The sequence below is a fragment of the Lampetra fluviatilis genome, chromosome 3 (genome assembly GCF_964198595.1).
Source record: "Lampetra fluviatilis chromosome 3, kcLamFluv1.1, whole genome shotgun sequence".
NCBI lineage: Eukaryota > Metazoa > Chordata > Hyperoartia > Petromyzontiformes > Petromyzontidae > Lampetra > Lampetra fluviatilis.
In genome coordinates this window covers 25076614-25099985 of record NC_136277.1, presented here as the reverse complement: position 1 = coordinate 25099985, position 23372 = coordinate 25076614, and the positions used below count along the sequence as shown (strand labels likewise).

The window sequence follows — 23372 nt, the reverse complement described above, 5'->3', positions numbered from 1 at the left end:
GGACATCAACCCCAACACATCAAAAAGCCGTATATTACAAGTGCTATTTTTGTTAGATGGACCCCGAGCCTGGCTCCATCCGTTCGCGTGATACAAAGCCACGTCTGTTCTTGTGGTGGCTGTTTACTTGGACTCGATGTAAACCATGTCTTCCCCGATGTGTTTGCGCCGACGTAATACTGCGTTCTTCAGCTCTTCATCCAATTCTGCGGGCACATGGGATGGTGAGACAGACAGCGGTTTCAATGCAAAAACAACATCGAGAGATGACCAGAGCGAATACCGAAATAATTACAACATTAATGGCGATGTACAACACGTTCGTAGGTTTTTGTATTGGTTATATGTTTCGTCTCAGGAACCTGGATATGACCCATCAGTGCTGACTCAGTTACTCTAAAATCTACAAATATTAATAATCACTCTCCACTCCACCGAGAAACACGAAAGAAACCTTATAATGTCATGCATTTTAAAACGGAGTCTTTTTTATTTTATAATTGCAAAAGGAAGCATGTGTGCGTGCGTATGTGTGTTTGAGTTATTCATTTTGTGATTGGAAGAGTGGTGGTGACTTATGCAGCGTTGCAGTGCTTGGAAACCGTATTCCACTCGTAACAAGAGATATGCCATCTAAATCTGTTTTTCTCTGAAACGATAGAACTACCTGCCCCAGTTGTGGAAGAGTTCCCAGAAGACGTCGATGATTTCTGTGATACGGGATGATGGGTCGACGTGCTGCCTTCTATACACTCACACAAAAAAACAAATGATGAAAGTTTAAAAGAAAGTTAGAATTTAATTTTAACCATGTACTTTTTCTTTCATTAAATATAAACTGTCCACACTGAATATAATGCACGCAAATATAAAGTCGTAAATAAATGAATGACATTGTAAAATAATGTAACAAGAACTACAGCTTAGCTTCTCAAACTAAATGTCGACATCTATTGCCTAAACATGAACTACATTTCAAACCTGGCAATTCGTTTTTGTGTCAAGTGTCTACTCATTATGCTGCAGTTTAAAAAAATTACATAACCGATATTAAATATAATTATTCAAAACTAAAGTTATATTTTCCCATTTAATAAATTCTGTTGAAACTGGAAAAAATATTTACTTGATACTATTCATATCCCGTTGACATGCGAGGGTGGTATGGTGGAACATTTGTCATAGAGCACGTGCACTGCTCTATGAACCTGGACAACTTAGTTCAATTTTTAACCACGGCTAACGTTAGTGGCGAGTGATACTGGTAGGAACTTCCTGGTTACACCAGCCCACAGGGGATTATTGTGTCCGTCCGTAGTGCAGGGAGGGGCTGGGTGGGGAGGGAGGGGCTGGGTGGGTGGGTGGGGAGGGGATGAGTGGGGAGGGTGGGGCTGGGTAGGGAGGGGGGGGCTGGGTGGGGAGGGTGGGGATGGGTGGGGGATGGGAGGGGTGGGGCTGGGTGGGGAAGGGGCTGGTCACCTCGTGGTGCCCTTATAAAACTCAACGTTTAACCTACTCACGCCGGCTTGTGCCCGCCCTCACAGTCGGGTATATTTGCGGAATACACCACGCCGCCGTTGACCCTGGCCATTGACCGAGCAACCCAACGATCCTACCAGCTCCCTCCGCAGAAATGTGTTATATATGAACCAGTCCTGGGTCTCCATCCACCACGCCCCCCACTTCACAATCCGAATTGACCAACGTGGTGAAGTGTGAATCCGCCAGGTGCTTCCAGTGGTAAAGCAAGCGTCTCGCAATCGAAAGATTGCGATTTCAAGTCCTGGTTTTGGAATTGATGCAGCCTTTCATTCAACCGGGGTCGATAAAATGGTCACCACTGTGTGGGCAGTCAACAGTGGTCTTATGGAGAGACTCGCCGCCACCAGAGAAATGTGTAATTTCCATTCAGAGTCGGTGGTGGAGGAGATGGGCATTGCCTCAATGCTCAATTGGTCAAGATCATCCCCAGGACTCAAAGGTGCGGGAGGAGCTCATCCCGCAGCGGATTGAAAAAGGGCTATGTTGCAAATACACGTGGGCAAACAACTCATTTATTTGAGCTGCATTAATGATAAACTAATTCACTATATATGTTGCTGTGCTCAGATGTTTGCTTTTCCAAAATGCATTATTAATTCTGTACTGTAATTGTGGCCGCAAACACAGTTTGAACAGGCGAAGGGTAAATGTTAACACATTAAGTTTCATTTCTAATTTACTTGTAACCGTCTAAAGTTCAATCATATTTTCCTTTGACGCGTATACATTTGTTAAGTTGGAAAGAAATATAGCTCGTCCCATCACAATAAAGTAGATAACAGTCGACCTTTGACATTGGCGGCTGCTGCTGCCATCGCAGGTGCGGTAGAGCTCCCGTCTGGCAATGAAGTCTTGACGTTAGGAGCTGTGTCCGTGTAAATTCCGTAGTTTTCTGTGGCTAAACAAGACAAAATGAGGCAGCGATGTATGTCATTGATTTCGTTTTGTTTTTCGGTGAGCAACGTCAACCAACGTAACATTTGGTGAACACCACCGCCAATGCCTGGTCACAACTGTAACATTTGGTGAACACCACCGTCAATGCCTGGTCACAACTGTAACATTTGGTGAACACCACAGCCAATGCCTGGTCACAACTGTAACATTTGGTGAACACCACAGCCAATGCCTGGTCACAACTGTAACATTTGGTGAACACCACCGTCAATGCCTGGTCAGAACTGTAACATTTGGTGAACACCACAGCCAATGCCTGGTCACAACTGTAACATTTGGTGAACACCACAGCCAATGCCTGGTCACAACTGTAACATTTGGTGAACAGCAAAATTACTGGCAGAAGAGGAGCTGTAATTCCGTTTAAACGTTGGATTTGTACGCGCGTTTCTAAGCAAATCCCAGCAAGGTGAAAGACGTCACGAATGTGGCGTGTCGTTATGTGCGTCACAGTGCGGTGCGTCACCAGGATCCGGGATGATGAAAGGCTTCAGTGTACCATTGGTGGCTTTCACAAAATGATCCGTGACTTCATGCAGAGAGCGCACCTCCATCTAGACACGGTGCACGAGGAACAGTCATTGCTGAATGCATGAACAGGGTCACTCTGGCCCTGGTATCAGGTACACGTGTGTGTGTGTGCGTGGTGGGGGGCATTTGGGGGGAGCGGTAGTGCAGCGGTTATCGCGCAGCGCTATAAACCCGGTGTCCCGAGTTTGATTCCCATTCACGACCAACACCGGTGACGATTATCTGAATCGTTCCTGGTCCTCCCCTAGGTCGACTCGGCCTAAAATGAGTGCCTGGCGCGGTGTGTAAACATCGCCACTGGGGAGACAAAGGTGGCTGGGCGTGGTTGCTGGCCACCGAACCCGGTTGTGTGCCATGCCGGCCTTCATAGGGGCTCGCTAAAAGCACTTGCCCCAACAGTCTGTGAAGGCTATACGGGGGATGTTTGTCTTTTGGTGGGCACGTGCTGTGCTTGTCCATTTGCGTGTTTGAGAGTGACAAGTCGGGGAGCTGAAGCGCAGTGGTTAGCGCAAAGCACCACCAGCCCCCCTTCACTGCCAACGTCAGTGGTTGATATCTGAACCTGTATTGGGTCGACTCAACCTGAAACGAGTCCCTGATGTGATGTTTAGATATCAACACGGGGGAAACAAAGACGGCTGGGCATGGTGATGGCCGCACCACCCCATTGTGCGCCATGCCTTTTATAAGTGGTCGCTAACGGCACGTGCCCCAACAGTCTATATCACTCTACGTGGGATCTTCGCGTTTGATATGCAGGGAAGTCTTCTTTAAAGTAATTGGGAACACGTGCTTGTTTAGGAGGTTTTAAGTGCATGGTATTCAGTAATGGGTACCGTAGTACTTTTCCGAGCCCAGTTGTAGATGTCTGCCTCTCTATGGAGCTGTGGTGCAGTATTTAGCACACTGCTCTGGTACGTGTGGCATTGCCTTTGTACTGTTCGTCTTTTGGCGTTCTCTGGTATGACACTTGTGAGACTAGGCCATAAAGAAGGTTGTCTCTGATGTAGGCCAATCAGTTTCAAAGACAATGCATCATATATTATATTATCCAAGCAAGTGTGTTTGCATGTTCACCACGAGTACGTTAGGTTAATGTGAACTTGATTCCTTGCAAAAGGTTTCATCTCTTTGGTGTTTGAACATCTTAACGGCTGTTTTATTGCCAGAAAGGGTCAAACCTATTTAAAAAATTTCATACTTTAAAAAAGCTCCCATGACACACCACCGCGCTATTAACATGTCAACCAGAGCTTGCGTACCGTACCACGTTGTTGTCCACTCATTGACATGCTCATTTTTCTCTGCCCCCTCCCTCTCTCCGCCCCCGCCCCCTCTCTATATTTAAGGCCCAGTCACAGAGGCGTCCTCTCTCTTTGTGCCGATACGTGTTCTCTCTCTGTGTATCTTTATGATGTCTGTCTGCTCATATGTCTGTCTATAGTTTTCTGGTTAGTTTTTTGTTGCTATTTCTTTTATACCTGATGATGATTGCTTGTGTTGCAATCGAAACGTGGTAGTATGCTATTATTCAATTTATTATTTTATCTTTATACGTGACTTTACCGAAAGAACCAAAAAATAATTCCTGCAGTCACGAAAGCTCCAAAATTAAGATGTCAACCAGAGTTTGATTTCCAGCCACGGCTAACACCAGCGGCGAGCGATATTTCAAGCATCCTGGACCTCCCCTCCCCCATTCACTAACCTGCACTACATTGACCCAGAATGCCGAGGTGTGGTGAAGCAACAACACCCTCGGCCGACATGGCCAGTCGTGGATTCATAAAGTTTAGCAACATATGCGAGTGTGTGCTGATTTGATGTAATGCACACATCATGTAACTTCCTAAACACGGGTGTCCTACAAAGAGTAGTTTTGCAGAGGCTTTGTTTATGACTATCTTAACAATCCCCTCTGAAACGTTTCCAAGCAAAGCACGCATTTTCCACAAATGCTCCATCGTTTTTAGCCAGACAGCAAGGTCACGTACTCCTTTACCTAACATTCGTATCCACACATGGCAATACCTTGCCACCTGATGTAAAGCACCCGGCCTACAAATAATAAATGTATGCCTGACAAAACAAAAATCACATGTTTTCCTTTGTACGTGGTCTGTAGAAAGAACAACAACACCTGTTTGGAGGATAGTTATGGCACAAGGATAAATATTGTTTACCTTATTAGAGAGTTCAATGACGTACACGTTTTTTTTTACACTGATTCTGTAGTGTAGTACAGCGCCAGTCCTGATTGGGAACAACAATGACAGGTCCAAAAAGTTAGTACAATAAATTATCGCTGGCCTTCTGAAAATGTTAATATCCCAGGACAAGGAGTTTAGGTGGCGCTATTGTTATACGTTGTTGGTATTCTAGGCAGACCTGTTTGGGCAAGTAAGGGGTTATAAAATGCATTCCAGTGATTTTTTATGTAGCTAAGCTAGAACAAATATATGCGTTTGAGACGCTAAAAACAGGTTTATTCAAGTTCAGTATGAAAAGTATCACGCAACGCCTGGGGGTGCGAGATGCCTTTTCTACGAGTAGGAGACATGCCTGATTTTTTTTAAGGTAAATAAGCGAAACGTAAAATGAAGCACGGGGACGTAAGTACAACTGCTTCGTTTTATAAAACAGATGTATTTGTTAACATAAAAAATTACGATTTAGAAACAAAGGGGTGCAAGGCTGCAGCAAAGGTTAAGAACCCCTGCCCTAAGCAAAACATATTCTTTGGGGGCCCCACTTTAAATTGATAAAATCCTAGCAAGATAACAGAAGAGACATAGACAAAGAGATACGAGACGCAGTAAGATAAGAGAAATGTAGACAATAACATACTTGTGTAGTGACATGGAACGGGTGACTATGGCGTGTAGTGCTGGTTGCTGGCAGAGAAGGGGATCTGCTGTTGTAGCAGCCCTGTCTGCCATCTGGTCACGTGATAGGCCGGAGAGAGGGCTGTGGGGCAAAGGTGACAGAGGGGGCACGTGAGGTAAAGCCCGGGAACCTTCTAGTAGATTCTAGAAGGGGGGCGTGGCCGAGGGCGGAGCGAGGCCACGCTGGGTGGATAAAAGGGAGACCCCGACCAAGACTCTGGGTTGTTGTTTGGAGAGGAACCTGTGGTGCTACAAGAATCTTCGTCACCGTCTTCGTCATCGTCTTCACCTCATCAGCGTTGTTGGTCAGGCAGCCTGTTGCTGTCCTGACCGAAGTGCAGTTATTCCCTATGCTTGTGAAGTTTATAATAAAAAGAGTGCCTCCTACTACTAGTGTCTCTGAAGTGATTCACTACACATGTAGTGAGATGACACAAGAGAGATGAGAATAAGATAGAAAAGTATTAATTGGCTTTTTATGTTCATTAGCTTGTTATGCATTGTATGGTTTGACTTTAAGATATTATGAATCAAGGACCACTGAGCTTCTTAGGGACCTAAGCTTTTATTTTGTTCGCTTATGCCAAGTGCCACCACTGGTGTAAAGTTAAAGCATTATGTTTCAACATACATTCTAGCTAACACAGTATTTGTAATGAATCACTGAAATATTTCCATAGCAGACCTTCAACTCCGATAAAACAATGTGAACTTTCATTAACAAAACAATGGTTGAAGTGTTCTACTCAGATGTTTATTTTTAATTGGGGGTCAGTTCGAGGGGGGTACACATTGTGATTTACGTAGAACGATTTCAATCCATCCAGGTGGAGAAAATGGTGGAATGTGCGGCTCGCAATCGGAAGGTCGGAAGTTCAGATCCTGGTTAAGGGTCAATTTAGTTCCTCATCCTGACGAGGTTGATACAATTAGCATTTACTTAGCGGAGGCATCAACAGTGGTTTTCAAATGTAAATACTTGTGTCCACCATAGGAATATGGAAGTTCCTCTGCTGGCTTAGGTTTATAGGCACGAGATTAGTGCCGCCCCATGCCAAACTAAGCGGGAAAACCACTTTGACTTCTGTATTTTTGAATACCATTTAGAGAGCTGTTGCTCAAGCAGTAAGATTGATCAATTAATTCATTATCCATTATCAATCCACTGCTGTCCACTCCGTCACCATCTCTCATGATCCTGTGATGTAATAATCTACTTAGGTACCTGCACACAAGCTGATTTCATAGTTCCATTTCCACGGGAAGCACCATTTCAGGTGCGTCCCCTCCCTGCCTGCCACTCCGTAAGTTTTTTTGACCATCGGCTATCAGCATATAACTGTATTACTGTGAAGGGTCCATAACTAGCTTCATCAGGTGACAGCCAGATTTGTGGCTGTCGCCTGATGAAGCTGGTTGTAATTACTGGCAAAACGTCGTACTCAAACTGTAAATGGTGTGGATTTTCTCTCCAACACACCGTTGTGTTGTACTAGTAACGAATTGGTAGGTTCTGTTAACGTGACAAAGCTTACTAATTGGCTGTCGGGTGGTGGCGGGTTTAACGACACATTCATATTTACGCAATCTAACCCAAAACAAACCTATATTATGGATGAAATTGGTCGCTAAAGCCTACGTGTTCAACTATTAAAGGTGTAGGATTTAGTAAGCGCTTAACACTCGGTCCGACTTGCAACAAAATGCCACGGCGGATTGTTCCACAATGCAGCCTCCCACTGCGTCAAGTAGTAGAGTGACGCACAATCGAACAGGTTGTTGTCAAACCTGTAGGATGGGTGTTCGTTCCACACAGACACGGCGTAGTCCGTCTGATTGCTTCCTGGACGGAGGAGCAGATTGCCCCAGTCCGGGTGCTCTTGCAGCATCTGCTCCGCCTTGTCCCGAGAAACGTCATAGTAACAACTGCAAAGAGAGACACAGATGCCCCCGCGAGCTGTCTTGCTTAAGGAAGAATGATGGGGTGAATGATGTTAGCAAGGAATTGATTATGATATGGTACACGTGCCTAGCCCTTGTGTCAGTCCACTGCTGGATGAGGGTCTCCTCGTGCTGTGCGGATCGTGGGGGTTGTTTGACCATACTTCACCAAGCCGGTCAGTGTGGGTTGATGGAGGGGAGGTGCATTGAAGTACAATACAACAATTGTGTTTTTTTTAGCACTGCCCTCTGCTGCCCACCACATGAGGTTGTAAATGGATCACTAAGTCATGGGTGGGGTCACATCACACCTGGCCGACTTTGTTTGCATTGGTGTAACACACCAGGGATTCATGTTAACTCATAAGACGCCCAGGCTCGACTCGGGATATTAATTGCAAAACATGTAATAATTTACCCAAACCCCTCCCTCATCCTGTCCTCCCCCACTGCCGACAATGAGATTCATTGCCATAATTCAAATCAAGAACGGATGATTTATATTCTTTGAATTCCTGCAGTCACGAAAGCTTTAAGTCAAGATTTAATGGATGATTTGTTTATGTTTCCTGTGCTATCTCGTTAATATTGCCCGCTTCCCAGATTTTCCCGTTCTCTCTTTTTCATTTTATTAGCCAAAACTTAAGTTAACGTATAATTTGCAGACATTTTTCGGATATTGTAAATAATCGACTCTTTGACACGCAGTTTGATGCATGTATTGTGTGCATAAGAATCGCATTTTCATCGATAAATTGTCAAATGTCTAACTACTGCCACTGGGGTCCCTATCCTGGAATTAAACCCGGGTCTTGTACACGATAAATTCCCTGCGATTATACGTGCACGTGCTGCGCAAATCACAGACTTTCACAATGCAGAAACAATTAAAAGAGACTGCAATTTCGGTGGAAGTATATAAACATCACAGCAGTAAAAGAAACACGCTTATTGTCGGCTGTTCTATTTATTACACACACTTTGCATTGCAACATAGCGGCAAAATGTTGGATAACGGGATTGGCCGTGGTGGACAACAACACAAAAATCATCACTTTCAGCAATAGCACCGCCGTTACAAGATAAATATTTTTGATACAAAGTAAGTAGGCTGACGTTTTGAGCAATGGCTTTTTTTCTGAGCAAAACTCAAGATGCCCCTCGGGATTTATCCCTCAGAATGATGTACTCTACTGCTCTGAAAGAGGGTCAACTACCTGAAAGATCAACATATTATATTGCAGGGTGGCCCCAAAGTGAGTTTATTGAAATAGACACATTATTATACGTAGTATTTGACCTCTTTAAACAACATTTTGGGCCACATTGTATTTTTATGTTGTGAGGCAGTGCTGTTGGTGTGTTTGTTTTAGTTGAAAACCCATTGGATAATGTGTGTTTTAACGAAGTAAAAAACAGATTTGCTTGGTCAGTGAAGAAGGCATTTCTCTGGGAAGGATCGTTTTGCATCTAAACTAGGGTTGCCACCTCTGAGGTAAAAAGAAAAAAAGAAAACCTCAAAACACTGGGACATATCATGGGAAGAAGAACATCTCACAATACCAGAAGAGTGAAGAACTATGTGTCAGTGCATTGCTTTGATTATTGGCGGTTTATTATACAGCTGACCAAAAACCGGACTTTTAATGTCACGTGAAGACTTACAGATTTCCATAGACAGCTACTTGGGAAAAGCAGGATAGGTGGTAACCGTAATGTGAGCAGATATATTTGTGCAGGCTTTAAGATGGACGTACCTGGGAAAGGATAATGTGTTATTGTGCAGCACCGGTCCCTGCACCGGTGCGGGTGTCAAAACGCTGGCTCTCGGTATCTGTAAAGCATCTGGATGAAGAATCCTGTGATCCGGCGGTTGGGGTGGCATCGGGCACTCGTTTGGCTCCGGCCACCCTTGCCGATCCTTCTCCCTTTCTATGATCTCCCTCAATTGCTGCATCTGCCCTGGGAGCAGGGTGATGTCTCTCGGGATGATGTACTGATAAGACATGGGAAGACACATCGCCAGAGGTTACGACAATTCAGACAAAGTTACGATGGCAGATGCAGACTTGAACATTTTTATTTAGATCATAGGTACATAATTAAGCGTTGGAGATAAGGGGTAGCCAGGTGGCTCCGGCCAGATACACTGAGCCAGCACTGCTGAGATCCTAGGCTCGAATTCGGGGGTTTCTGCCACTTTTAATTAAAGTCGGTTATCGAGTGTAGCAAAGTGATGGTCTCAGCCGAGTCAGCAATAACTCCACAAACAACAATCACATTAAAGTTGGTTTAGCATTTAATTTGGATAATTTCCAGGTCCGAATCACACACCAATCTCATGGCAGCGTGTGATTGATTGATTTTATTTCTTGATGCGTGGAAGAAACATTCAGCCCTAAGCTGTTTACAAGAATGATCCGCAGAGGACCTTGGTGAAAAAATGGGATGTTGCAGCATAGAAGTCATAATGCACATCAACACTGAAGCACTAAGTCCATTCGCCACAAGTGAAGGAATGTAGTGCACATCAGAACTATAAACACCGAATCGTGCAAGGTTCAGGAACCACATGTGCAACCGAAGGGATATCTTAAATCAAGAGATGAATTTAAAATATCCAGGGAAGGAATTTAAGTCAACACAACAAAGTCAGATAGTTTCAAAAGTGAGGGGCAGCAACAGGAAATGATTTTCTTGGTTCTTTCGGTAAAGTCACGTAGAAGGGTCTGTCGGCAAGACAGCGTCTGAATGAGGTCTGTCTTTCCGACAGACCTGTTCTTCACCTGAGGACGGCTGCTTGCGTTGTGGTTGAAATTGTCGTGACAATTATTTTATTATGTTTTATTTGTATTATTTTATTACTTCCCTTATACGTGACTTTACCGAAAGAACCAAGAAGATGAATCCCTGCAGTCACGAAAGCTTTAAATCGAAATTTAAGGAAATGATTTGTCACAGTGAGTCGATCTCACGCTGGGTACATTAGGGCGTAGAGAGGAGCTACTCAGGCGACCGCAATGAGGGCTGTAGTCATCAAAGGTGGTCACGGAGGTAATCAGCTGATTTGTTCTGGAGTATTTTGAGAATGATGTCCAATGACGCTTTTTTCCGAGTATGAAGGGGAGTCAGTTTTGTGTTCAAATACAAATCACAGTGTGCCCCCTCTTGCGCGATGAGAAAAAAAGGGTCTATTGAAGAGTGTTTCAGAAGTTCTGGGAATATGTCTTGCACAGCCGTTTTCAGAGCAGAATTCTGCGTGATTACCAATTGTATTGTCTCAAGATAGACCACCAATATCACACCATGAATAAAACTGGAATGTCTTGCCTCACGGCAGATGGGGAGCGTACGTTCACAGGAAGTTCCTGTTTTTTTATGCTAATGTTGGTCACGTGACCAGGAAGTGATGATGTTAGATTTCCACTGTACCACGCGGGCGTCAGCCATTACACAGATAAGTCAAGATGGCGGCACGCATCGCATCTCAGTGAGACCACAGCCGCACTTGTCCATTGTGGGAGTTTAAGAAGCATTATCTGTAAGTTGTTTATATTCCTATAATATTGGAAATGCTGTTGTAATGTTGGAATGACCGTTATAGCAATGTAAATGCCTTTATGATGCCGTTAAGTTGTTGTAGTAAATACGAGGCCTAGTTAGTAACGAAGCCTGTGACTTTCCTTATTGTGGATGTTACTTGTGATTTAGTAGGTCGAGTCAGACTTGTGCCTATGTTGCGATCCTGAGAGTGATGACGAAGTATCTCATCCACAGTTTAGTGTTAAGTGTAATGCTGCACATTTGGGGTGCAGTGGGATGAATACACTATGTGCCTGTATGCAACGCACCAGCTTGTGCCTTTGTCTAGTTGTTCAGGGGTAATGTGGGGGCCTGGTCCTTCCAGGATCTATTGTTATCTGAGACAATGTTCTGATGCTGTGGTGTTCATTGTGTGGGTGTTTCCGAATTATAACAGATGCTGTATCTGTGTTTTCTCACCAGTTTTACCTGTTACAATCAATAAATGACGATCGGAGTTGGACGGTCATCCTGGCTCCGAGGGTTTATTGAACACATGGTTATCTACTCGACTAGCGGTGCAACGCAGCGCACGGCGAGGCCGAGATACTGGAAGGCTCAACTAATAAAACGAATTTATTAAATAAATATCACCTTTATACGTAAGTGTTGATTGAATTAGTTATTCACAACCTGGAATAATATTGAGCTGTCCTTCCATGCGTCTGTCCATTGGCTCAAATGAGGTTACCTTGACTAAAAGAGATAATGGTCTCCACTAAATAAATAAAAACTTCCAGGGATGTGCAATTTACGTGTTCATTATTGAGTTTAGTGCAGCTGCGTTCATCACACAAAGCCCTACCCGAGGCAACACCCGTGCCATGCACGGTAAAGGTGGCTGAGTGGCCAAGCACGTAGAAAAGCTTTATAATCGTAAGTGCTTCAGCTCCAAAGTGGCGATGCAGGGCATGTAAATCAACTACTACACGGATTTATTTTCAATTATCAATATTTTTTTTAAAGGAAATGCCTGAGTTTTCATTTATTCTTACGCAGTCAATACTTGAATAGGCCAAAATCCCACACCTCGCTTAGATGTTCCTGCCCATATAAGCTCTCTATGCTGACTATCTATGCGAGACAGAAACATAAGGAGTTGGGTCTTGGGCCAGACACATCGGGTCGGGTGGTAGAGGGTTACGACACATTTATAAATAACGCGATCTAACCCAAAAACGTTTATTATGAATAATATTGGTCGCGAAAGCCTACGTGTTAAACTGACATAGGGTTAATATGATATTTAAAAAAGGAGAATATGACACAGAAGGAGGCAATGGCACACAATAATGATAACGTTTCTATCCATTCTATTGTTATTAACGGAGCAATGGATGATGAAAGGTGCAGAGAGGCGGTAATAAGTGGCATGACGAGAGGGTGCTTCGCTGGCAGGGGTTGACAGAAGAGGAAGTCGAGGGGATTTCATGGAGACAAACCATGACTTAATACTTGCATGGTTATTCTGCAGTTAATCAATAATTCTGCAAAAAAAAGTGTTCTGCAGGCAACAGGGCTGTAATTGATTTATGTATGACTTGGCGAACCTACCCTGCATTAATGAATGGACGAACACAAACTGGCAAGCCACAGCAGATTACGCGCATCTAAAACAGCTACTGAAGGCCCACTAGAATCAATCTGGTGAACTAACGAGGTAGGTCGAGAGCAGATTTGGCATACTTTTGGAAATCTGAACTGGATAATAAAACGTAACATTGCAATGTGCCGAAAAATAACATTAATAATAGTATTACGCGTATGACCTAATGGACCTCATAATATGGTTTAGAAGCATCGTTATATTCATGGAACAAAAAATAAAAAGTGAAGGGGGAACAACATGTCCCGTTGGTCATGGCGGTTGTTTGGCCATAATTCACTTTGCTGGTCAGTGTCGGTTGTTGAAAGTAGGAAGCTTTGACGTGGGCATATCGTACAGTACAGGACAAACATTATTATTGATGCCTCAAAGGAGAGGACACACGCAAGAAACATAATAACCATAAAATAAATTCCAGCCCCTTTGTCAATTCCATGCTGGATGAAGACCACCCCTTGCCCTGTCAGTCGTGGTTGGTTTGTTGGTTTGTAAAGGTGGCCTAGGAGCAGTTTAGATACATCACTTTCCAGTGATTTTTGCCTTCAACAGCAATCAAAAAGTCATGTGGCTGGGTTAAAATAGAAAAATTCATAGATTTGCATAATCTCCTATGAGCACGGATGTCTACGTATGATGCAAAGATGTTCACATTTTGCAGACTGGTTTCTGCATGATTAAATGTAAAGAAAACATTTCATTTTGATTTAAAGCTTTCGTGACTGCAGGGATTCATATTCGTGGTTCTTTCGGTAAAATCACGTAGAAGAGAAATAATAAAATAATAAAAATAAAACAATAACATTCTCACGACGAAGACATTTTCTTGCTGTGGTTTTCACACCTAATGATGATTGCATGTGTTGCAATCGAAACGTCGTAACCATTTTATAGTTTTATTATTTATTATTTTATTATTTCCCTTCTATGGGACTTTACCGAAAGAACCAAGAAAACATTTTATGCCATGTCTAAAGGGTGTTGTTTGCCCGATCATTATAGCTCACAGTTTGAGATTAATTTTCAACATTGAGATATTTTTGTCTATTTAAAGCATCTGAATAATATTAGTGGCGTCCCACAGTTTTACAATTGCGAGTGCTAAATAACCCACGAATGATCTATGGTCATTCTACATGTCGCATAACGTAATTTTAGATTGCCCAGAGGGAATATTGTCATATTAAATGTAAAAAATATAACAGTGCTTTGAAGGGAGCATTGTATAATGTACTATCCTTTGTAAAAATACAATTGAGTTCTTCGCACTGATGCTACTAATAAACTGTGAGTAATAGCAATGATAATCCTTTACAGATGAATGTCAATGTGCTGCTGGATGAAGGCCTGATCATGGAGGGCCAAGAGCTGGCTCAGATTTCACAAAATCCCTGATGTTACCTATTGCCAGGAATTGAACTCAAGTTGCGACGTTCTTCGCGCAGTGTGCTAACGACTGCACCACTGCTCCACCCCAAAGACAATGACAAATGCAGTGTTACCATCTGAGTGGTATTTTCGCTAGATCTAGCATCTTTTTGTATTTCCATATCGAAATGGTTTTTTTTGTCAAAGTGACAGGCGACAAATCTAGCGACTTCCTGGAATATGATGCATATTTAAGAGCTATTGCAGACTGTATGAATAATTCTGTATTAATGTATTACTTGTGAAGGGTTTCATCAAATAATGGATGTACAATGGGTGATGCTGATCAGTTCACTATGTTTAATACTTGGTAAATTGTCTCGTGACATTTTTGACAACGTTAGAAGGATTATCTAGTCAGAATCAGAATATGTATTTATACTGGAGGAATGCTATGAGCCATGAAGCTCATTTCACAGATGTCCAGAAATCACTAGTGACACATACGTGACTATATGATGTTTGTTTGATGTCTTCCCACTGTAGGCGTTGGCCACACTGGAAACAAAGTTAGAAAATACGGTACATTCATATTAAGCAACATTCAGAATCAGTGTGCTCATGCATTGCACACGTTTTAAGTAGCGTTCACCAGTGTTGGCAGTGATTGCTGTTTGTTTACACGCTGCTGGCATACTTTCTATGGAATAGGAACGTTGGGTCTTTCATTGTTTTGTTCCCAAACAGAGTGGGACTTGCATTCCAGTAATCGCCGGTTCAATGTGTCCATAGTGCGTCACTTTAAATTATGGGCACATTTTTTTTACATCCCCACCGTAGTAGATTGCCATGTATTGTGTGTGGTGTGAGGTAAAGTGTGCGTACTCCCACCACTTTGAAAACGTCTGGACAGCATCGAAAAGTCGACCAAAGAAATATCCTCAACAGGGACTTCTCTCGACTGATGCTCCTGCTGTTGTGGAGTGACTCATGCAGCCAGCTATGGCTGCAGAGTTTGGTAGTACATGTTGTTCACGTCGTTTATTGTGAAAACTCGGTCACAGTTCCTATGATCACTGTTTCATTGCTTTTATGGCTTTATTTTGGTGATTTTCAAAAAGTTTTTTGGTTTGTCCATGTTTGTTTGTTGTAGTATAGAGTTAGACTGATGGCCTTAATCTAAGTTGTCTTGTGTTGTTGTTGTTTGACTTGCATCCCACTGGAATTTTTGCACACAGTGTTGGTGAACGGTGCTTTTTCTACAATATTTTGCTGTCTTTTCTTGGATTTTCTGTTTGCGCATAGTCACTTTAAGATGTTTTCTTGTTCATGTTTTTGTTTTCTGTTTGTTGCGGTTGCACCCGATTCAAGAGCCGAAAGGCTCACAGGGCTATACCAAATAAATGAACTTGAACTTGAACTAGAGCTTCCCCAGTGGAGGCGCTTCTGCCAACAGTTACACGAGAAAGAAATTGCTGCGCTACGCCATCACCGCGTGTTTCCCCCTCTAATTGTTGTTTTTTTCCTCCACAAGTATTTCATTCCCAAGGCAATGCGGTACACACAAAGGATATGACAGTGGGTTGACAATAGCACAAACACAGTACGGCTTGCAGTGCAATGGAAACCTGTCTAAACCGCGTGTTTCAATAAACTCTTCAACCCTGGTGTCTTTCTAAGTTCTGATATCCCTGTAGGAAGAGGAGGAGGAGAAGGATGGGGGGAGAGGGCTAAATGCCTAAATGCCCAAATGAATGCTCTTAAGAATCAATGCCCACTGAAGGAGAGGTAGTGAAGGGGCACCATGTTGTTCCCCCCTCTAATTTAATGTAAAAAAAAACTGAATTCAGTACCTCTCGTGCTCAATACAAGTGTTTTTTGGGGCGGTGGTGTTTGTCAATGTTGGCTGACCTGAGGAAGTGCTGATTGCATGTTAATCATTGTGAAAATTGTACACGATTCATTTACATACTGTCCACATGACATTCGCCTCGGCTTGTCGTTACAAGTTGAGCTAAGGGAAACAAGTTGCAGTGCGGGTTTTTCCGAGCGTGCACTTTGAAAATAAACAAAGTAAGATAAATCACATCGCGACCACGAGAACCGCTCTTACACAACGACTCTTTTGCAGATCACCAAACGAAGCTGTGAAACCTGAACCGAGCGGAATTTATTGTAACCCCCCCCCCCCCCCCAAGTGATTATGTTCTAGAGACTACGTAAAAAATGTAGTCAATAGAACATCATCATTGATGATTTCCAGAGTCCTCAGTTCAGTGCAATACGAAGACGTTACAAATAGTTGGCTTCATCTTCTTGGTTCTTTCGGTAAAGTCACGTAGAATGGAAATAATAAAATAAAACGTCGTGAGAATTATTTTATTATGTTTTATTTTTATTATTTTATTATTTCCATTCTACGTGACTTTACCGAAAGAACCAAGAAGATGAATCCCTGCAGTCACGAAAGCTTTAAATCGAAATAGTTGGTTTGGTAACAGAATCCCGAAGGATGGTTCCAACATGCCCGACAACTGCGTAAGAGGCCTTCGTCCAGATGTGGATTGACAATAAAGAGCTCTAATTTTATTTCACACACGTACAATATTATATACGACGGTATTTGTAAGGCTGTGTTTTTTGGCGACAAAGTCAGCTCACCTCTGTCACGGCAAGTATGTATGCCTTCCACATTTCCATAGTTTCTGTGTCCGCCTACAAATCCAAACAGCAAGAAACCGTCAATGTCACACGCTTTATAATGAGAGAGGTGCAAACTTAGTGTGTGTTTTGACAATACTATATGAAGTCAAATATGGGCGTTGTGACCGTCCGAATGCATCGCCATTCTTTCGTCGTTCTATACACACAGATACATACCGCGAAGTTGTGGTGATGTAGCCAGTGGTCAGAATTGCAACACAACATTCTGCCACGCGTAAATAAAGACTCATTTGACGAGTTAGCAGGCAACGGAAGGGGTTTGATCAGTACACGCTTAGTTATTGATCTCGAGTGAAATTTATTTTACTGATTTTTTTCCGTGTAAATGCTCCCAATTTGATAGTAATTTTGCTATTGGCTGCACGAGTCGCGGATTATATTCGGATAACTTACAGAACAGTGCAGTCCTTTGTGTTAGAGAATGGTCTACAGAAGAGGCTATCACATAGTCACCTTTGAGATCTCTTCGAGTGACCTCTGGTCCACAGAATATAAAGTATTTTTGTCATTTGATCTACATATGAGAGTAATGATAGGCAAGCCCATATTTTATTACTTCGGAGCTGGTATTTCAGCCAGTCAGTGGTGTCCGGGCTAAGACCATCAGCCTACTGTACACGTACATCTGATATGACAACATGTCGCTGCTGTGATTCGAAGCTGGAATCTTAGCAGAGCCAAGTTCAGTCCTCTGACCTCTACGCCACCCGTACACATCCTCGAGTGACATGTATATGGATTGAAGCACGAGTAATTGCCCCTGGCCTCATCAGACGTGAAATTATGGAATGGGTAATCGAAATCCAAAAAGATTACTCAAAACCCTTGGAAATAGACATTATCTGAAACGTGTAACCCCTGACACCACAGTGCCACCGAAAACGATGTTGATTGACAATGTCATTTAAATTTCAATGATAAAGGGGAAAGAGAGGTTCCTGTACACGATTACTGTTATCAAAGAATAAAGGTCAACAACCTCAGAGCTCAGGACATTATCTGTGCTCTTAGTGCTTAGCAGCTGTTGTCTGTTGATGAGGTTGCATGGCAATAACTCATAATGAAGATGCTGATGTTGCGGTTACATATCTAGCTTTCTGTGTCAGTTGTACTCACATAATTAGAAAGAGATATGATTAGAAAGAGATAGAAACAAAAAAATCACGAGACGTTTCCGTGACATAAAAAATCATGACAATAGCGTTCCCTGCTTGTGTGTCTTGGCCAATGTCAGTAATATACATTCCTACGTTGATGAAAGAACGTGTCCAGGAGGACGACCACCATGATGACGGAGCGATGAGATCAGTGCATGTACAGAAATGAGACGGATGGTAGCAGCACTATACTGTGAGGGATGCCGACGGCCGTGCTTCAGCGGTGGATAAACGTGCGACGTTGGGCCAAACAGATGGAGCAACGTTGGCCCAATATTCCCTGTTTACTTGGCAGTGATTGATGATGTAGGTTAATGATGTAAGTTCTATACCCACGTGCTTTATGTATACATCTCTTATCTCGTCTATATCTGGTATCTCTTCTGACTACAGCTTTATCCTATCTGGTACAGAATATCTCTTTTGAATACTTATTTTTCTCTAATACAGGGCAGGTGCTAGGAGCGTGCTAGGGTGAGCCCAGCACCATCAAATGTCCCTTTGGCCCACCCAAATTCACTTTCCTTCGTGATGAATCACTGTTACGGTGGCCACTCACTCAACAGCCCTACTGCCCCCAACCCTCAATCCGAGAGAAGCCGGGCCTGCTTTTATAACGTTGATCCTTACCCACTTATCGATAGTTCAACGTTCATGTGCCATTTTATTCAGACACTGTGTGTTATCTTGGTGTGATAAATCGGAATTTAGAGGTAAATAGATATTGCTTTAATTTCGTATTTTACTTATATTTAGCGACTTGCTTACCTTTTTCTCTATTTTGAACTATTATCGTTTTTTTGTATTGTTTGTTGTAACTTTCTGAGCCGCCCACACTGGAGTTCTGTGAAAAAAGAGCTCCATATCTCATCGTATTCCTTCAGTCTAAATACATATTCTGATTCTAATTATGATTCACTTCTGAATACATCACTCTCATATCTCTCCTGAATACATTCTATGCCACCTCTTATCAATTTTTATTATTATCTACCTCTCAAAAGATCTGCCTCTCTTCTGAAGAATCCATTTTACTTATATTTCTCTGATAAATGCACGCCACATCTTTCTTAAATGTGACTCTTCTGAATACATCTCAAACCTATCTTGGCGTTGGATACTCATTGCGTTGTCTGTGGACAATGGCCATTCATGGCATGTTAGTCACACTGACCCTCGGGCTGTTGCTCTTTATCTGCAAATGTGCAGGCTTGGTTAATATTTTAGGGGTTTTCGCAGGTCCTCAGTGCTATAGAAAAACGTAACTTCAACTGGATCGCCCTTTCAGCGTTAAACATTGACGACAATAAAAGGTCACAGTCGCAAAAACAGCTTGAATTATTCACAGATGACAGTATTATCAACCGCTTGTTGTTTACCTTCAACTTGAGCTCAATGGTGGATGTTTTGAGCTTCATCTTGCAGGATGACGTGCCACGCATCATAGAGCTGACCATATGGAAAACAAGTGGCTTCGCAAGCGGTATTTTTTCTGTGTACTGCAAGCAAAAAAACAACAGAAAAATGTTAGTTTATGCGACATCTGGAAATGCGTGGGGTATTGAATAATATCCCACAATTATTACACCGGACAGACGGCATTTAATAAGTCAGGAATGATCGATGGTCATAACAATACAATATTCTCATATTGTACAGAGGAAAGCTTGACATTAAAAGTTCATTAAATAATACTGTTTTGAAGAAAAAAAACCTCTGTGTTGTACTCTATAAAAATACAACGAATCAGGTTATTTTAACAGTGAAGTTAATATAAAAAAAACATAGGTAGTAAAAATGGATATTAATTTACAGCACTTTGTCAGTCCAGTTCACCCCTGTATGAGGGCTTCTCCGTGCCATGTCAGTCTTGGTAGTTATTTGACCATACTTCATGCTGGCGAGTGCAGGTTGGTGAAGGGAGCAGTCGGGAGACCGTCCACGACTGATTCAGGCATCGCTCGCCACTCATGTTAGCCGTGGCCAAGAATTACATTTGGGTCACCTTCTCTCCGTTGTATTCATTACCCTCCTTCCACTTCACCAAGCCGCACTGACCAGTGACCAGCATGGTGAAGTATGGTCAAACAATGCCCATAACCGACATGGTGTGGAGAGCCCTTCATCCTGTAATTAATTGAAGAAGGGCTCGAGCATAACATGATTATCATCAGCCATAACATATACATTGCTGGATGAAAGTACGACTTTTTTATGCTCATATGCATCTGCAGCTCGCTCCCTCCCCCGCCTTTGCATGATTACTTAATATGTTCTTCCAGGATTTCCTGTCGTCAATTCGCATTAGTTGTTATGACTGTCATCAGCAAATCTGAGATGGCTAAAATCCTCTACGTTTGTATTCATGCATTTACATTTTTCCAATATAAATATCAGAAAACGTCCACAAATGTCGCTGTGCATATAACTTTGGCGAAAGAGTGTTCTTCTTGTCCTACATCCCTTCAAACGTATTTTCTTATTTTATCTATGCATTCGCAGTGCAGATGTAAAAGCTTATTTTAAGATTGTTTCTGAATTGTTATAAAGCCTCGCTTTGGGTGAGCTTGGTTGACCGCACACGGTTTCCACCGACTCGAACAAGGTCAGGATATGTAGTCAATGGTAGAAATACCTTTTCGAAATCCAACGTTGCTCAAATGGTTTTTAGTTGGCTTCTACAATTGTATATCGCAATACTGTATACAGTTTCATATAATGTTCGTTAACAGTTTACATACACGTGAAAGGAGACCAATGGAAATTTAAATTTTTCAAAATTAGTTTTAACACCAGTTTTGAAGAAGAGGAGAATGATTGCGGTATAATTCAATGCTCACACATAAAAAAAAAATGCATTGTGAATCCTGTAGCATATTATTTTGTAGAGGTATCTCATAGGCTACGCCGCATCATAAACATTAGAGTGATTTTATTCGTGAAACTTTCATCGGTGCGGGGCAAACACACTTCATGACGTAATTCAGCTGTCCTCTGACAAATAAACTTAAAAGAAGTGTGGTTGATATAATTTGCATAATAAAAAGATACACTGCCCTGTTCACTGAAGTGACTGTTATTCATGTTGTTAACCTTGACAAACCCAGATACGAGAACAAAGTGCAATCAGTACACTGGGTTTATCACCCTGCACTCCCTTCGTTGACAAGGACCTATGCCCACACACAATTACTGCAACATTACAATGACCAGGTGAAGTACTAAAACGTCTTTGCGGTTACAGCTTAGTTCGACAAATTAGAATTTTACTTTTCTACCGAGACTGGAATGTAGTAATAGCGAGCTTCACTCTTCCTTGAGCACGTTGGCCTTTTAACGAGACCATGCTCCTACTGGTTGGGCACTTTGTGGTTTATAAAGAGGTCACTTGGTCTTTTCATGCCTTGTTGTCAAACCAATAAATTACAGGCATAATTAAAGTGAAACGTCTGTAATATGTACAGTATGTTATAGGGTGTGCAGTAGCCCTCTGTACTATAAACCCCGGTGTCTTGAGATTGAGTCCGAGCCATGGCTAACATCAGTGGTTAGCGATATCTAAACTAGTCCTGGGCCTCCACTCTCACCGACCCGCACTGACCAGCATGATCAAAAACACCCAAAATAAACATGGCATGGAGAGGCCTTCATCCAACAGATCCAACAGTGGGTTGACAAAGGATATTTCTTGTCCAATATGATATTCAATGAAAAAAGTAAAATACTGAATGTTGAAATGTTACTCACTACTGCGATATGCCATCACTCAACAATTGTTGAGTTACTTTTTACTTAAGTTGTAACACATAAAGTTGCTTTACAGAGAACTTAAATTTATATACAGTCTTGACTTTGACCCTTATGTACTTCCTAACAGTTGGCCCGAGCACTTCAATTAAATTGATTCATGAAATGGGGTATAAACACTGGCATTTTAAACTGGGGGAACATTGTTTAATATGGTCCCTGTTCTCAAGACGAGGAAAAGGCAGCAGTGTGAAATATTAGGCGTCATCTTGGATATGTTTGAACCTAATACAGTGTTTCGCGATTACCTCAATGTCACGGTCGGTTGAGTAAAAGAAGAGAATGTTTCCTCTGAGCTCTACCCAACATATTTTGAGTGCCTGTTCGGAGAAAAAAACTTCCCGTTAGTTGGCATAGCTGTGAGAGCACAGAAAGCTTTAATAAAGCACGTTTTTTGAAAAACTCATGGGACCATGCACAAAACTTAATTCAGTGCACCGTCACAATGTGACCGTCACATATCCATCTTGACCAATTAAGTCCCCACACCCAGCGTGGTGCAGTATGCAACTGGCATACTACTTTTCTATAGATGTTCACATATCCGACTATTTTTACATATCTGCATATACCTCAGTCCCCATGTGACCTCGTGCTGTATGCTCAAATGATGGCATTAACTATCAGCACTCCTGTCATTCTGCCAAGTGTCTACAGGTATTTGTTTTTCATCACATGAAAAGTCTGATCTTCCGCAGTCTGGTCTACCAATAGCATGAACCACAATAGAATGCAAACAATATTTAGCACCACATATCCATTTTCTGATTACATTTAATCAGCGATCAATACATTCCCCTTGTGGACAACACAATATCGTGTTGCCGGCACAAGATGAACACGAGACTCAAGAAAAAAGCCAAACGACGTCTTACTGCACCTTATCTGTTGATGATTTTTTTTCAAGAAATCCTTTCATGTACACAGGAAGCGTCGTCTTCTGGTCTCGCATGATGGCTATGTCGCGTTCTCTCTGTACACGAAAATCCATCGTAAGTCCTCTGTCGTCTGCCCGGGGAATCCTGATGCGACACTCACACTCACACCGTGGGCCACTGCTTCTGACTCTCGGTGTGGTGGTGGTGGCATGTCATAAAGTCGGACTCTGGACCAGGAAACACTAAAGTGGAATCGCCGTGTTCATGTTTAAAATTACGCGTATTTTTTACAGGATTATTAACTTGGATATTTTGTCTCATAGTTTGCTGTAATTTACCGATGCGGTGTAATGTCTCCTTTTGAGTAAAATGGCAATTGCCGGCACTGTGTTGAAGT

At 42.4% G+C, this 23372-nt stretch overlaps 1 protein-coding gene across 1 annotated transcript; it reads right to left on the bottom strand.

Annotated features, from left to right (window-relative positions):
• Positions 1-123: 123 nt before the first annotated feature.
• LOC144949509 (signal-transducing adaptor protein 1-like) lies at positions 124-23088 on the bottom strand. The gene is made up of 11 exons (XM_078879436.1): positions 22978-23088; positions 22346-22417; positions 19670-19789; positions 17071-17124; positions 9614-9852; positions 7704-7841; positions 5214-5283; positions 2966-3053; positions 2330-2440; positions 668-745; positions 124-206 (listed from the first exon to the last, which is right to left on the bottom strand). Exons 1-11 carry the CDS (start codon positions 23086-23088, stop codon positions 124-126), a joined length of 1164 nt encoding a protein of 387 aa, XP_078735562.1.
• Between the last annotated feature and the right edge of the window lie 284 nt (positions 23089-23372).